We start from the raw sequence: 18,027 nt of genomic DNA, 5'->3' as shown, positions 1-18,027 counted from the left end.
CTTCCCAGGTTACAAATACTACTGGTTTGTGGATATATAGGTCAGTGGTTCCCAAACTGTTTTGAATCACGGAGCCCTAGAGTATCAGAATTTTTTCACGGCATCCCTAGGCCAATAGTTTTTTATTGAAAAATTTAGAAAGAAATATTACATTAAGTAGATCGTGTTTATATGTCATGCTTAGGGTCACTTATGTGGTGAGGAACAAGATTTACTTCTGATTGTCAACATATTTTATGATTGGCAGCCACCAGCACTGGTTTTGCTTATCACATTGACCGTGCATAGTTTGAATTGGCTCTGGACCATCAACCTGAGGCACCCCTGCAAGTGTCCCGAGGCACCCCAGGGTGCCACGGCACACAGTTTGAGAACCACTGATATACAGTAGGTGTTCTTTAAAAGAAGATGTTTTTTTAAAGTGATTAATACTCTTATCAGAGGGTGTGGTGAAACTATTTAAGTCTTCATTGAGATTTTACACATGCATAGACAGAAATGTGGTACCATGCAACTAGATGCATAACACATATATACAGGGCCGTAGAGAGCTTTCCCTGGGTCCCGGTAAAACTTGGGGCATAGCCTAATCTCAGAGGTGTGGCCAATCCCCTTTAAAATAACTTAAATAAATTGCTGTTTAAATACTGTGAGCTGGACAGGGAGGTATGATGTGCCCCTCAGCAAGGGTCAGATCAGCGCGATCATTCTGCACCCCCCTGACAAAGCTGCGCTCAGCAGCTGCAGTCTCCATGAAACCACCAGGCTGCTGCCGGCTGACAGGTAGCAAAAGGGGGACCGGGTAATTAAAAGCTCGGACCCAGGTAAGTAGTACCCGCTCCCCAGGACCTCAGAGATGTGAGGCAACAATGCTAACCATGATGGCAACCTGCTACCTTTATTTTATGATAATGCACCCAAGCTATTAACTAACCTTCAGACATGATTAATTAATGTAAAGGGTAATTCTAGGCAAACATTGTGTTAATATGATTGTGCTTGGTGCTACAATACATAGGACAGCTGGCAGTTTCAGGTATTATTCCCACTTCACATTTTAGGTGTTACTAAAATGTGAAGTGGGAATAATACCTGAAATTGCCAGCTGAAGTTTCTGAAATGCACCTGTATTTGCATCTACAATCACTGAAACAAAATGTGGTCTGCACTGATGGGTTCCGTGGTTGAAGAGGCTCCTGAATGAGTCTTCAGCAGTCAGTTTCAGGCAGAATTCCTATTCCAAGGAGCAGGTATTATTCCACAAAGTTGCTGTAGCCAGCATTAGAATTTTAAATTAGCAAAATCATTTTTATTGACATTACCTTTAATAAATAATTCCTGGACTAGTTAGTGTTACAGAGGTTGGGGGATGAAAATTCTTTTTATATCTGGTCTCAGATTATAATGTCCCTGCCTTCTCTTGTAAAGTCCATTTTGCTTCTGAAACTTTTATACTTTTGTGATAAATTGATCCTGCTGACTGTGTACTTCCCAGTGGACACCAGATATACAGTGTTGCTCAAACAGTTAATATTATTGTATGTGTGTTGATACGTAATTCTTGTGCACTTCTCCCATACATACTGGACTAAGGGGGTCATTCCAAGTTGATCGCTTGCTAGCAACTTTTTGCTGTGCTGTGATCAGATAGTCGTCGCCTATAAGGGAGTGTATTTTTGCTTTGCAAGTGTGCGAACGCATTTGCAGCCGACGGCACAAAAAGGTTTGTTGCAGTTTCTGAGTAGGTCTGGACTTATTCAGCCGATGCGATCACTTCGGAATTGATGTCAGACACCCGCCCTGCAAACGCTTGGACACGCCTGCGTTTTTCCAAACATTCCCAGAAAACGGTCAGTTGACACCCATAAACGCCCTCTTTCTGTCAATCACCTTGCGATCAGCTGTGCAAATGGATTCTTCGTTAAATCCATCGCACAGCAACGATCCTCTTTGTACCTGTACGACGTGCCTGCGCATTGCGGTGCATATGCATGCGCAGTTTTGCAGAGTTTTAACCTGATCGCAGCACAGCAAAAAGTTGTTAGCGAGCGATCAACTCTGAATGACCCCCTAAAGGTAATAGGGTGCGAGAAGCCGTAGGTGCTGGTGTTTGTGCAAGAATGCCTGTATTTTTCAAACGGCAATCATTTACAGGGTAAAACCCAAAATAGTACCTTGTAAATGATTGCTGCTTTAAAAATACAGGGAATCTGGTAAATTAAACACGTTAAAAATGCCCAATATGCCAATCCCTGCCGTTTTCGGTTGGAACCAGGGAATCTGGATATTTTAACATGTTTTATAGTCCTGATTCCCCAACCTGGCCATCAGGGGTTCAGGACATTGCCCCAATCTTTAGTGTATGGGGGCCATTACTCAGTTCCTTTTGTTTTCAGTATGATTTTGGGTGGATTAATGAATATTTTATCCTTTTCTCCTTTACCCGTGGGGAGGGGGATGATTTTTATTGTATGATGCAAATTAATATATATTTTCCTTTGTGTGATAAAGGTAATGGATATGGATCACTGAGAACAAGCATTAGTATGTTGGTCATTGTACACTGGTGAAAGAACATTGGTTTATTTTGTAGTGCATCGGTCTGTTTTGATCTCAGAAATATACCTGATACCTTGTTATGTTACCATATGCATACTGCACATACCTCAATAGGCTTGATTATACATGGGCTACAGTAATGTCTTAGTGGGACATGTACTAAGCAATGATAAAAAATGGAGAAGTGAGCCAGTGGAGAAGTTGCCCATGGCAACCAATCAGCATTGACGTAACATTTAAAATTTGCTTACTTTAAACATATACAGAGCAACTGATTGGTTGCCATGTGCAACTTCTCCACTGGCTCACTTCTCCACTTTTATCACTGCTTAGTACATGTCCCCCTTAGTCCCACTACAGGATCTTTGTCTGTACCACTAGTGTGCTCTACCTGCATATCCATTTTACTAGGAGCCTGGTATATTTACCTTTCCCGTTTTACAGACATCCCTGTGCATGAGTATTACAGATGATCTTTGAAGTACCACAGTCATAAAATATGAATGTCCAGGCAATACATTTATGTTCTGTTCTTATTTTTAGAACTCCAGGCGAAAGAAGCATGCGAGTGGTTACGGGCTGCTGGATTTCCTCAGTACGCACAGCTTTATGAAGGTAATGGCACCAGCTTCTCTGATGGAATTCGCCATGCATCTCATCCATGACATCACTCTGTTCCATTACACTTTACACCCATGGAAGGCTGATTTTATGAGATTCAAAACCATAATTACGCCAGCCGCTAAAAACATAGGAAGCCTGAGAACAGAAGATCCCATTCATCAAGACCACCCAGCCTTTAATGCAGCAGTAATCGTGCATATTCAGTAATAATATTTATGTACTAATTCAAATAATTAAGTAGTCGCAACCTATGTCTGCAGGATAAACCTGCTCTATCAGGCCTGCACAGCAGTGAACCAGTTAATAGATTATCGTCAGGAAAGGCTTGTGCTACAGACTATAAAGTCCCTGGTTCTCCTATTGTTACTGTTCTACATAGAGCAGATACAGCAGCATAAGCAGTGATTCCGGTGTGTACCTTCCACATGAACCATACTGCACTCTAAATCAGCATTCCCAACCTCGGTCCTCAAGGCACACTAACAGTGCAGGTTTTAGTGATATCCAGGCTTCAGCACAGATGGTTATAACAAAATAACGGAGGTCACCTGTGCTCAAGCATGGATATCACAAAAACCTGGCCTGTTAGTGTGCCTTGAGTCTAAAGGCCCGTACACACTGGTCGATATATCGGCCGTTCTCTTGAACGGCCGATATATCGCGGGAGCGTCGGCCAGTGTGTACGGCCGATACGTCTGTGAACTCCGTCGTTCACAGACGTATCGCGTCGGCCGCGCAACACAGCCGGCGGCCAATATATCTACCGATATATTGGCGCGTCGCTGTGTGTGTGACCGCCCGTACACATGCTGCGGCGGCCGGCGGTGATTGACAGCTGAACTGGGCGGGCGTGTGTACACGCCCGCCCAGTTCATGACGTCAGTCCCCGACGGATCGGGCAGTGTGTATGCTGAACACATTGCCCGATCCGTCCATAGATATATCTGCAGATCAATTGATCTGCAGATATATCTACTAGTGTGTACCCACCTTAAGTTTGGCAATATGACACCTGCTCTGCATCAGACTGTAAATGTGGGCACCCCACCAATAGCGCTGGATGTTAATTTATAGTAAATGCAACAATTCAGAGACACACACGCGTTATTATTAATAGCACCTTTATTGGTTCCACAACAGCAATAAAAATACTGTACCTTTCCATACAAGAGTATAGATGATCTGCAGCTTCCTGTTCTATACTGTTACGTTGTTCTTCAACTTGGAGCTTTGACTCCGAGCACTGGGAGTGACTGTGACACAGATATATCCTTTCTCTTTCCAGATTCTCAGTTTCCAATCGACATTGCATCTGTGAAGCGGGATCATGATTTCCTTGATAGAGACCATGTAGAGCCACTTTGCAGGTAGGAGAAGATGTTCTCTGTCGATGTTCAGAAGTTTGTTTATTTGTTACGCATCCATTTATTGGAACTTTTTTTTTATTACGTATGTGATGTGTCTGCATGTATTGCTTAAAGTTGCCTTGTCAGTTCCATCTGTGGCGCCTTTCTGTGCATTGACAAGCTGAGCTAACATAATACGTTTTTCATTAAGAATTTGATGTAGTTTACATCAAAGCACAACAACGGTGGATCTGCAGAAGGGGTAAGGGGGGCATCAGTGCGATCCCCCACCCAGTAGGACTCCTCACCTGTCCACTACTTCTGGAGCCACCAGTGAACACAAACATATAATGCACCTGGGAATTAATTAACATTGTGCCACCTTTGCAGAATTGGCCACAAACTTAAGATGCAACCAACTATGTATACTGTAGGTAGCAAATGCGCCTCCCTCACGTGCATATAACATGAGCCAGATGCAGAAGGAATACGACAGGAGGTATGGCTGCACTGTGAGTGTAAAAGATGGGCAAACCCACAGAACATAATTCATCCACATTACAGGGCCTTACATTTAGATAATGAGCCTGATTCTGAGAGAAACGCTAGTGGAAATGCAGACTGACCTTGCAGATTTCAGCATAGTGCACATGCGCCAAAGTGAGATCAGGCATATGCAAATGTATGGAGATCGCTAGTTTACACCGTCTGTGAAATGCGCGTTTCTGGGCTCAATCTCATGGAGTGTGGTGGGCATGTGCGCCTGCTTCCATACTCAATCGCAGGCGTGCACGTGGAGATGAGGAGCCTTTTTCAGATTCATGTATTGCACCCAGCATGAGGGTGGTGTGAGTCCAGGTACTAATGATGATGACTGTGGCTGCATATGTAAGTACAATAGGCGGCATAGGATTCCCCATGCAGGAGCCAGGATCTTTGACGTACAAGGGGGCAGAGGCAGATTTAGACCTAATGGGGCCCTAAGCGAGACACCGATTTGGGGCCTCCCTTCCTCAAACAATCCATAGCCCAGTGATCACTGCCCCTGGCTGTGCCTGCTATGCTTGTGCCTCCTTCCCTCGCATGTCCATGAGGCGGCAGCGCAGGTCCTACCTGCACTCCTGCAGTGGGGGTAGATTCTGGAGCCTCATCTCGGGGAACGTGGGGACCGATTCTGCTCATTTCCAGATTCTGCCACCACCAGCAGTTCTCCCAGTAACCGTGCGGCTGCTTGGAGAGATGCTGTATGCAGTGGTGGCTGAAGAGTAGAATGGTCCCCGAACAGCAGCACCAGCAGGGGCGAATCTATATTTTTCTTTTAGGACATCCCTCCGCTGTGAGAGGTTTGTGTTGCCATTGAAGAGAGAGAAAGGGGCCAACAACAAAGGGGAGAAAGAGATTGAGGACAGGTGCAAGTAGCGAGATGGGAGCTGGTGGTAGACTATTTAAAAGGAGAGAGAGAGGCAGAGAAAGGGGAGAGCAAGAGCGGCAAAGAGAGGAGGGAGAAGCAGAGTATGAGGAGAGGGGCAGTGTATAGCAAGACAAACCAAGAGGTGGGGGAGAGGGAGTTCAGGTTTGACCTTTTCTAAAATAGTCATATTATTTATAGACAAACTAATATTCTCCACATGGTGCACAAAGCACAATGCTGTACATGATAATACTATAGCTCCAAATTACTTCTGCAGTACTGTGGCCTTCCCTTTTGTGATGGCATTTTTAGAAGTATATCTGGAATTTTGGCGTATGGCCGTCCCACATCTGTGTATGCAGACAACCTGTGGGAGACTGGACTGGTAGCACATAGGGGTATATACATGGAAGTATAAAGAAGAAAAAAAAGTATATATAATATGTGTGTGTGTGTGTGTGTGTGTGTGTGTGTGTGTGTGTGTGTGTGTGTGTGTCTGTCTTGTAGTTTGGCACTCACTCCTGTAAATACAGCTGCCTGGGTGCCCTTGCTGATAATGATGTACAGTATATAAGCGTTCAGGACTTCTTTAAATCAATAAACTTTTACTGGAATATATCCACGTTTCTGAGCTAGTAGAGCACTGTCATCAGGATCTGTGCAAAAGAGATGTTGATATATTACAGCAAAAGTCTATTGATTTAAAGATGTCCTGTAGTGCCGTGCAGTGTCTCTCACCTGGTGTTGGAAGCATCTAGGAATGTCACACTTTGCATATATATGCTTTCTGGACCCTCAATACACATCAAAGGCATGCACCCTAAGGGGAGTGCGAGATTATTTGTGGATTCTAATATAAATATGTGTATATATATATATATATATATATATATATATAAAAGGCACCCCCTCCTCCCCCATCTCTATATATTGAGACCCCCCCTCCTCCCCCACCATCCAGCAATCTATATGTAGAGACACCCCCCTCCTCCCCATCTATCTGCATCCTGTATATTGAGACCCCCCCACCACCTCTTCGCCATCTATATATACAGGGCCAGATTATAGCATGGGCAACAAGGGCGGTCATCCCGGGGCCCCCACATATTGTCCCTCAGACTCCTTACTGCTACTAAAATAAAACCGGAGTACAGCAGTTAGCTGTCTCCGTTTTTTCCCTCTTCGTCGACTCAGCTGTTTCCTGGCAACGACAGCCGAGGAACTTCACAGCAGTCAGTCTCGTGAGATTATGCCGCAAAATCTCGCGAGACACTGGCCACTAGAGTGCGGCCGAAGTAGCCAGAAGAGCTGAGTGTGGCCGTCAAGGCATTCAGCGGAACTCAGCGGCTGGATTAGTCGGTGTCTCCTGTTCCCCAGCCTTTTATCAAGACCGGTTTATCAATACCCTTTTATCAAGGTCTTGATAAAGAGGGCTATAGCCTTGAAACGCTGAATTACGGTATATAGCCCCGAAACGTTGCATACAACGTTTGCACTCTAATACAATTCTTGAACCAAGCCTCTGAGCCGCTGTTCTTTTTAAAAGGTATTCTGCATCATTGCTGGACTGAAGCAAAAACACACACACGTGTATTTATATATATATATATATATATATATATCACTTTGATAATTTTATTCATAGAGGGCCCCACAAGTTTGTTGCCCAGGGGCACCCACAGACCTTAATCCAGCCCTGTATATATATATATTGAGACACTAACTCCACCCCCCCCCCCCCTCGTGGGCATGATGATGTGACCTTAAACGGATTTACAAGTGAGGCTGCCCCGGACCCCTTACCTACAGTACAGGAGGACAGTGCGGCCGGGCGATGGGGCTTTTTCTCAGGCGCGCTGTGAGTGACCCGTGCGATGCGCATGCTGCTGCTGCCAACCTGTTGCGCTCCTCGTCTTCCAGGCTGCGCCGAGTTATGCAGCTCCTCTTGCCTCCGTTCACCTCATCTGCGGTCTTAGCGGCAGTGGACGGGGACAGGGGGTGGGGGCTTATGGGAAAACTGACCGGCTCCCTGGGTCAGGAGCAGGATATTATACACCGCCACGCTGTACACTCCTCCGCCATCCCAGAAGCATCCTGGCTGGCATGGTCATGCGCCAGTCTGGAATTAGAAGTGCACACTGTGACAAGGAATATGCAGCAATGTCCCCCTCAGCGTCAGGTGAACCAGGCCTCTGTCTTTCTGTGGGCCCCCTGGGATGTGCCGGGCCCTAAGCCCCTGCTTGTGTTGCCTTGCGGTAAATCCGCCACTGCAAGGGGGAGATTCTCACATTAGCATAAGGAAGTAATTAGGACAGGTGCTTAACTTTAGCTTGCTGCCTACAGTGTCAGCACCTGGGAGGCACTGCTAAGGCCGTCTGGTACTGTAGGCTGCTGGATGTCTCTGAATGTGACCATATTCTACTCAATGCTGGCAGTGGCATACAGCTTCCAGCCAGTAAGTTAGTGGGTCAATTTATTAAGAAAATATTGCCATAGCAACAGAGCTACAGTGGGCGGTTACCGCTTTCTCATCCAGTTTGGGTGCATATGCGCATCATGCTGCTTCACCCAAGCACAGTGGGCTGGAAAACCAACATGGTCTTCTAGTTCTACTTTCGTCATTGCATCAGATACACAGCTTTCAACATACTAACTGACAGCACAATAAAGTCACATTTACCTAAGCCTATAATATGTCGGTGTAACTACTATTAATAATGGTTAGGTTATGCTATGTAATGGTGTGGTTCTAGTTACACTACAGTTGTCTGCTGGTCAGCACCCTGTACAATATAGATTGCTTTTGATAGGGTCTGAATTGAGTTCAGCCCTTCTTTTAGGTGTTCAGAAGGAATGTAGTTACATTGCCGGCAGTCGGAATCCCAGGGGTCAGGAAACCGACGCCGGAATCCCGACTGCTGACAATGCTGCCAGCCGGAATCACAGCTAACGGGCTAGTCCCACTCGTGGGTGTCCACAACACCCAAAGAGTGGGAATAGAACCTATGGTGAGCGAAGCGGGCCGCCAAGCCCACAAGGGGCTTCGTTGTGCTCGCTCCCCTGGCGGAATTCTAGCAGCAGGGATCCCAGCGTCGTTATACTGACCACCGGAACCCGGCTGCCAGCATCCCAACCCAAACCCGTTCAGAACTGCTCACTACTCTGATTGTTGGAGGTCATGCCTGCTAGAGTCATCAACAGGTCACGTCTGCAGCAAGAAGCCTGGCATGGGTCCTGCTCTTTCATGAGGTCATGGCTTAACTGTCAGGTCAGGGAAGGATACCTACAGGAGCATGGGAATAGTTTGAGATTAGGCAGTGGAAGTGCATAGGCAAGATTAGAGAATTGGTGGCGATGAGCATGGTATGCCTGGCAGGGTTAGGCATATATAAAGGCAGGTAGCGCAGTCACTGCCCCTGCTTTCCAGTAGGATGTGCAGAAGGAAGTTGTCCTAGTCCACCGCAGATTAGAATATGGGAGAAGTAGTACAGTGTTTTTTACTGGGTCCAGGTCATTGTGTGAATTGTTGCGATATTGTAAAACAAAAGTACAAAATAAGGAAAAAGAACATAGCTAGAAAATGATGAAAAAATATATATATAAAAAAAGAAGAGAAAGGAAAATTGTAGAGAAGAGATTTTGTTGTTCCTGATGTTTGGCGCAACCCGTGTTCCTATTATGGGGAAAGGGGCTTTGTGGTTTTCCGCGTAATATTTAGGGGAACACTGGGAATAGGCTGGGGCAGTGATCTAGGAGGACTTCAATGCCAGTGTTTTTTTGGTTATTAGAATACTCCAGTTTGGTTTGTCATCCGCTGACCAGCTGATTGGGCACTGTTAATGTGACCCTTGGATTTGTTGATCAGCTGGCATGATAGTGTATGTGGGTGTGCGATATGCCATTTCCATCAACCGTTTCAGATTCAAAAATTTGAATAAACGACTGTGGCATTTCCTCTCCATTTCTAATTGTCATGTATATTATTGCCAGGGAATACGTATGTTTTACCGGCGGCCGGTATCCCGGCTGTCATGATCTCAGCCAGCAGTATGCCGGCAGCAGGGCGAGTGATAGAAATCCACGCTGCAGGCGTAGTGGCTCGCTGCGCTCGCCACAGGATCTATTCTCCCTCTATGCGTGTCGTGTACACCCACAGAGGGAGAAAAGCCTGTGGTGCCGGTATTCTGTTGGCGGTATTTCACCACCTGTCGGGATTCCGGCGTCTTCATTGTGACCGCCAAGATCCCGACAGGCGGTCTCTTGATCGCCTCCCATTGCGAGAAGGATTATTGTCTCGGTCATATGGGCAGGTGCCCCTGCTTAAGATCAGATAGCCATATTGCAATACATATTGGTAGCCTTAAAGGCATAGATATACTGACATTTAAATATATCAAATTAACACAAACTGTACCTTTCCTTTTAAATACAGAGATGATTGCAAAGGATGACTTGAATTAATTACAAACAGCAGCCATGTACAGCACATTCATCAGCAATACAGTGCTGTGACTTTTATGTATGTAATCCAGTTGCGTCCGTGAAATGTTCTTATGTCCATGAGTGGGTTGGTTATTAGCTGGGCTATATTTATGTTATATAGCCAACAATGGATGATTAATTCTGCCATTTTGCATAAAATGACAGTTTTTTTTTCAGTAGCCTTTGCTTTGCCCCTATTACCAAAGCAGATAAGTAATCTCTGTCATATTTTAACAGACCTTAGGGCCACCATTAACCCTTAGGACCTGCATTAACCCCTTAGGGCCTCATTAACATACAAAGATATTATTAGATTATACCTAAATACCTAATTAGCAATAGAGATCCGATTTAAGGATTCCTAAATCCACTCAGACATAATTTTGAGTTATACTAACGTAGTGTAACTTTACTAGGTTTTAGTTACCTATATTTTGTACTTTATTTGGAGGAGGCTGAATTAATTTATAACTCGGCAATAAATGAATCTGTACATAAACACATTAAGGAGATATCCCGTATCTTCAGCTGCCTCTTGTTCTGCTCTGTAAAGTGATGGGATAAGTGTGATAGTTCATTTCAGGCATTTGATGTAATTGACAAAGACATTAGCAATCTTAATGACCTCTTTGTTATTCAGAAAGTCCAGACGTTGATAATGGTGTTTATATACCTCATCATGCTCTTGGTTCTCCTGGATGTAAATGACAGTTGGCCTGAGTCAGAGATTATGGGCACGTGCGCAGTGCCGCAGATCACCACACTGCGCATGTGCTGCAATGGGCTTGCAACGGCGGTTACAGAGAAGATTTATATACAAAGCCATTGACAGTCAGGGACCGTTTGGGTGCAGTAATGGGGGAGTGGCTGCAAAAGGCAGGAGTGTGACGGTTGGTTTAGGGGCGTGTTACTGCTTGTGGCTTCGATCTGAAGATTGGGTTACCCACTGGGTCCGAGCTCCAGAATGTACTGGATTCCGGAGCTTGGTGCATATGGAAATGTGTCCAAACTCCAGAAAACTGAATTTTCTGAGTTTTTGCCACATTTTCAGGCTTAGTACAGTACATCCCATATTATGAGTGAGATGTATTAATGATCGCACTTATAATACACGTTAGCCCAGTCACCTGCGGGAAAATCCATCGTCATGGCTTCATGGTACCCAGGTCAAATACTCAGAGTGGGGCCTTAGAAAGCCTGCTGGCTGTGCATGGGAAGATTCAGCTCCTGTGACCTTTGCTCCTGTATCTCTGACAGTCACTTAGTGTATATGTTGATCAGAATGTCAAAATTGACATAATGCCAACATTGCTAGAATGTCAACATTGTGAATGTCGGCATGTCGTCTGTGCGGTTTCCATTGGTGAAGTGAGTATCCCTAACATTAATCACAGCAGAACCCTATCCATAATAACAGCCTAAAAATTGTCAACATTCACAATGTCAACACTGTTGACATTTTGTCCTTGTCGACATTGTGATTGTTGACGCATTCTGAGGTGGCATTCTGGTGACCACATTTAGAAGACACTGTGAATTTATACCGTAAAATGAAGCCAAGTAGGAAACATACTCAGTATCTTGAAAATCTAATAAACTCTGTTCTGTTTGCATATGTTTACCATTGTAGAAAACACTTTCTGGCATTGGATTACCATTACACATGCATGACTATTGTTTGTAGGGTTTTTCACGATTTAGGGCCTTATTCAGCTTGGATTGCTTATACGATCCAACCCGCAGTTTCCTGATGTTCAGGAAAAGGCGCATGAGCAGAACGGGTCCTGCGATCACATGTCAGTCTGATATGCAATCGCCCCTGCCTGATTGACAGGCATAGGCATCCACAGGAAGGGACGGGGACGGCCAGCCGGAAACAGGTGCGTGTTGCCCACATTTTCCGGGAGTGGCGAGTCCAAGGACTTTGACACTGTTGCAGTTTCCTTGGCATCACTAGCCTCCCTGAGACTGCAAGTCTGAGTAAGGTCAGACTTTCTCAGACTGCAGTCACAGACGAACATTGCAGGAAGGAGGGGGTATGCAGGAAGGTGGTGGTATGCAGGAAGGTGGCGGTATGCAGGAAGGAGGCGGTATACAGGAAGGAGGGGGTATGCAGGAAGGAGGGGGTATACAGGAAGGAGGGGGTATGCAGGAAGGAGGAGGTATGCAGGAAGGCGGCGGTAAGCAGGAAGGAGGCGGTAAGCAGGAAGGAGGGGGTATACAGGAAGGAGGCGGTATGCAGGAAGGAGAGGGTAAGCAGGAAGGAGGCGGTAAGCAGGAAGGAGGCGGTATACAGGAAGGAGGCGGTATACAGGAAGGAGGCGGTATGCAGGAAGGAGGGGGTATGCAGGCAGGAGGGGGTATGCAGGAAGGTGGTGGTATGCAGGAAGGTGGCGGTATGCAGAAAGGAGGTGGTATGCAGGAAGGAGGGGGTATGCAGGAAGGAGGGGGTATGCAGGAAGGAGGGGGTATGCAGGAAGGAGGTGGTATGCAGGAAGGAGGGGGTATGCAGGAAGGAGGGGGTATGCATGAAGGAGGCGGTATGCAGGAAGGAGGGGGTAAGCAGGAAGGAGGGGGTAAGCAGGAAGGAAGGGGTCCTAATGCCATCCCTCTACCTGTCACTCCTAGTGCCATCCCTCTGCCTGTCACTCCTAGTGCCATCCCTCTGCCTGTCACTCCTAGTGCCATCCCTCTGCCTGTCACTCCTAATGCCATCCCTCTACCTGTCACTCCTAGTGCCATCCCTCTACCTGTCACTCCTAGTGCCATCCCTCTGCCTGTCACTTCTAATGCTAATGCCATCCCTCTACCTGTCACTCCTAGTGCCATCCCTCTGCCTGTCACTCCTAATGCCATCCCTCTACCTGTCACTCCTAGTGCCATCCCTCTACCTGTCACTCCTAGTGCCATCCCTCTGCCTGTCACTCCTAGTGCCGTCCCTCTGCCTGTCACTCCTAGTGCCATCCCTCTACCTGTCACTTCTAGTGCCATCCCTCTGCCTGTCACTCCTAGTGCCATCCCTCTGCCTGTCACTCCTAGTGCCATCCCTCTGCCTGTCACTCCTAGTGCCATCCCTCTACCTGTCACTTCTAGTGCCATCCCTCTACCTGTCACTCCTAGTGCCGTCCCTCTACCTGTCACTCCTAGTGCCATCCCTTTACCTGTCACTCCTAGTGCCATCCCTCTGCCTGTCACTCCTAGTGCCATCCCTCTGCCTGTCACTCCTAGTGCCATCCCTCTACCTTTCACTCCTAGTGCCATTCCTCTACCTGTCACTCCTAGTGCCAGCCATCTACCTGTCACTCCTAGTGCCATCCCTCTACCTTTCACTCCTAGTGCCATTCCTCTACCTGTCACTCCTAGTGCCATCCATCTACCTGTCACTCCTAGTGCCATCCCTCTGCCTGTCACTCCTAGTGCCATCCCTCTACCTATCACTCCTAATGCCATCCCTCTACCTGTCACTCCTAGTGCCATCCCTCTACCTGTCACTCCTAGTGCCATCCCTCTGCCTGTCACTCCTAGTGCCATCCCTCTGCCTGTCACTCCTAGTGCCAACCCTCTGCCTGTCACTCCTAGTGCCATCCCTCTGCCCAATGTCGGCATGTCGTCTGTGCGGTTTCCATTGGTGAAGTGAGTATCCCTAACATTAATCACAGCAGAACCCTATCCATAATAACAGCCTAAAAATTGTCAACATTCACAATGTCAACACTGTTGACATTTTGTCCTTGTCGACATTGTGATTGTTGACGCATTCTGAGGTGGCATTCTGGTGACCACATTTAGAAGACACTGTGAATTTATACCGTAAAATGAAGCCAAGTAGGAAACATACTCAGTATCTTGAAAATCTAATAAACTCTGTTCTGTTTGCATATGTTTACCATTGTAGAAAACACTTTCTGGCATTGGATTACCATTACACATGCATGACTATTGTTTGTAGGGTTTTTCACGATTTAGGGCCTTATTCAGCTTGGATTGCTTATACGATCCAACCCGCAGTTTCCTGATGTTCAGGAAAAGGCGCATGAGCAGAACGGGTCCTGCGATCACATGTCAGTCTGATATGCAATCGCCCCTGCCTGATTGACAGGCATAGGCATCCACAGGAAGGGACGGGGACGGCCAGCCGGAAACAGGTGCGTGTTGCCCACATTTTCCGGGAGTGGCGAGTCCAAGGACTTTGACACTGTTGCAGTTTCCTTGGCATCACTAGCCTCCCTGAGACTGCAAGTCTGAGTAAGGTCAGACTTTCTCAGACTGCAGTCGCAGACGAACATTGCAGGAAGGAGGGGGTATGCAGGAAGGTGGTGGTATGCAGGAAGGTGGCGGTATGCAGGAAGGAGGCGGTATACAGGAAGGAGGGGGTATGCAGGAAGGAGGGGGTATACAGGAAGGAGGGGGTATGCAGGAAGGAGGAGGTATGCAGGAAGGCGGCGGTAAGCAGGAAGGAGGCGGTAAGCAGGAAGGAGGGGGTATACAGGAAGGAGGCGGTATGCAGGAAGGAGAGGGTAAGCAGGAAGGAGGCGGTAAGCAGGAAGGAGGCGGTATACAGGAAGGAGGCGGTATACAGGAAGGAGGCGGTATGCAGGAAGGAGGGGGTATGCAGGCAGGAGGGGGTATGCAGGAAGGTGGTGGTATGCAGGAAGGTGGCGGTATGCAGAAAGGAGGTGGTATGCAGGAAGGAGGGGGTATGCAGGAAGGAGGGGGTATGCAGGAAGGAGGGGGTATGCAGGAAGGAGGGGGTAAGCAGGAAGGAGGGGGTATGCAGGAAGGAGGGGGTATGCAGGAAGGAGGTGGTATGCAGGAAGGAGGGGGTATGCAGGAAGGAGGGGGTATGCATGAAGGAGGCGGTATGCAGGAAGGAGGGGGTAAGCAGGAAGGAGGGGGTAAGCAGGAAGGAAGGGGTCCTAATGCCATCCCTCTACCTGTCACTCCTAGTGCCATCCCTCTGCCTGTCACTCCTAGTGCCATCCCTCTGCCTGTCACTCCTAGTGCCATCCCTCTGCCTGTCACTCCTAATGCCATCCCTCTACCTGTCACTCCTAGTGCCATCCCTCTACCTGTCACTCCTAGTGCCATCCCTCTGCCTGTCACTTCTAATGCTAATGCCATCCCTCTACCTGTCACTCCTAGTGCCATCCCTCTGCCTGTCACTCCTAATGCCATCCCTCTACCTGTCACTCCTAGTGCCATCCCTCTACCTGTCACTCCTAGTGCCATCCCTCTGCCTGTCACTCCTAGTGCCGTCCCTCTGCCTGTCACTCCTAGTGCCATCCCTCTACCTGTCACTTCTATTGCCATCCCTCTGCCTGTCACTCCTAGTGCCATCCCTCTGCCTGTCACTCCTAGTGCCATCCCTCTGCCTGTCACTCCTAGTGCCATCCCTCTGCCTGTCACTCCTAGTGCCATCCCTCTACCTGTCACTTCTAGTGCCATCCCTCTACCTGTCACTCCTAGTGCCGTCCCTCTACCTGTCACTCCTAGTGCCATCCCTTTACCTGTCACTCCTAGTGCCATCCCTCTGCCTGTCACTCCTAGTGCCATCCCTCTGCCTGTCACTCCTAGTGCCATCCCTCTACCTTTCACTCCTAGTGCCATTCCTCTACCTGTCACTCCTAGTGCCAGCCATCTACCTGTCACTCCTAGTGCCATCCCTCTACCTTTCACTCCTAGTGCCATTCCTCTACCTGTCACTCCTAGTGCCATCCATCTACCTGTCACTCCTAGTGCCATCCCTCTGCCTGTCACTCCTAGTGCCATCCCTCTACCTATCACTCCTAATGCCATCCCTCTACCTGTCACTCCTAGTGCCATCCCTCTACCTGTCACTCCTAGTGCCATCCCTCTGCCTGTCACTCCTAGTGCCATCCCTCTGCCTGTCACTCCTAGTGCCAACCCTCTGCCTGTCACTCCTAGTGCCATCCCTCTACCTGTGCAAAATCTGTAGCTACTCTTAGCGCCATCCCACTGCCTGTTACCATCATCAGGTGCGCAAGATACACTTCCAAATAGGTGCATTTTCATTTACGCCCAGCTCTTTGACTGTAAGTTTGTAAGTATATAAGTTCCAAAAGTTTTAGAAATCACAGATTTTCCAGATTGAACTTCGGCAGGTTTTTCGTATTATATATTCCATCTAGCACCAAACCTCAAAACTTGGAATCTAGCAAAGAAAATAACAGAGGGCGCACATGGTGTGATATTGTCTCTTCACAATTATAATGGCACCAGATATTGCACGAACATGGATAAAACTTTGTAATGCGTAACAGTTACATGGTGATGGACAGGGTTGTGGTTTTGCTTGGACACATAGGTGGTCATTCCGAGTTGATCGCTCGTTATATTTTTTTTGCAACGGAGCGATTAGTCACTAATGCGCATGCGCAATGTTCGCAGTGCGACTGCGCCAAGTAAATTTGCTATTAAGTTAGGTATTTTACTCACGGCATTACAAGGTTTTTTCTTCGTTCTGGTGATCGTAGTGTGATTGACAGGAAGTGGGTGTTTCTGGGCGGAAACTGGCCGTTTTATGGGTGTGTGTGAAAAAACGCTGCCGTTTCTGGGAAAAACGCGGGAGTGGCTGGAGAAACGGGGGAGTGTCTGGGCGAACGCTGGGTGTGTTTGTGACGTCAAACCAGGAACGAAACTGACTGAATTGATCGCAGTGGCAGAGTAAGTATCGAGCTACTCAGAAACTGCTTAGAAATTTCTATTCGCAATTTTGAGAATCTTTCGATCGCAATTTTGCTAAGCTTAAATTCACTCCCAGTAGGCGGCGGCTTAGCGTGTGCAATGCTGCTAAAAGCAGCTTGCGAGCGAACAACTCGGAATGAGGGCCATATTTTATAATTGGCAGCCACCAGCTCTGGTTTTGCCTATCACTCTGACCATATTATTATTATTATTACCAGTTATTTATATAGCGCACACATATTCTGCAGCACTTTACAGAGAATATTTGGCCATTCACATCAGTCCTTGCCCCAGTGGAGCTTACAATCTATATTCCCTGCCACATGTACATGCACACACATTCGTGCAAGGGCTAATTTTGTTGGGAGCCAATTTACCTATCAGTATTTCTCTTACATCCTAGAGGATGCTGGGGACTCTGTAAGCACCATGGGGTATAGACGGGCTCCGCAGGAGACATGGGCACTACAAAGAACTTTTAGTATGGGTGTGCATTGGCTCCTCCCTCTATGCCCCTCCTTCAGACCCCAGTTAAATCTTGTGCCCAGAGGATATAGGGTGCATTACAGAGGAGCTCTCCCGAGTTTCTCTGTTTAAAGAATTTTGTTAGGTTTTTTATTTTCAGGGAGCACTGCTGGCAACAGGCTCCCTGCATCGTGGGACTGAGGAGAGAGAAGCAGACTTACTTAAATGATAGGCTCTGCTTCTTTGGCTACTGGACACCATTAGCACCAGAGGGAGTCGGAACGCAGGTCTCACAACCGCCGCTGTCCTCCTCGCAGAGCCGGAAGATAGAAGCCGGGTGAGTATTAGAAGAAAAGAAGACTTCAAGGTGGCAGAAGACTTCAGATCTTCACTGAGGTAAGCACGCAGCGCTAACGCTGCGCGCCATTGCTCCCA

At 47.3% G+C, this 18,027-nt stretch overlaps 1 protein-coding gene across 3 annotated transcripts in view; it reads left to right on the top strand.

The window, feature by feature from the left end:
• The window catches only part of STARD13 (StAR related lipid transfer domain containing 13), a 319,782-nt gene that overhangs the window by 257,167 nt on the left and 44,588 nt on the right, over positions 1–18,027 (top strand). For all 3 annotated transcript variants that reach the window (XM_063951790.1, XM_063951789.1, XM_063951791.1), the window contains exons 2-3: positions 3,103–3,174; positions 4,469–4,550. In XM_063951790.1, the coding sequence (XP_063807860.1) occupies positions 3,103–3,174; positions 4,469–4,550 (154 nt within the window). The remainder of the gene's footprint in view (positions 1–3,102; positions 3,175–4,468; positions 4,551–18,027) is intronic.

Source organism: Pseudophryne corroboree, chromosome 2 (genome assembly GCF_028390025.1).
Source record: "Pseudophryne corroboree isolate aPseCor3 chromosome 2, aPseCor3.hap2, whole genome shotgun sequence".
Lineage (NCBI taxonomy): Eukaryota > Metazoa > Chordata > Amphibia > Anura > Myobatrachidae > Pseudophryne > Pseudophryne corroboree.
Note: the sequence above shows the minus strand (reverse complement) of the source record. Positions and strands in the feature narration are given on the sequence as shown.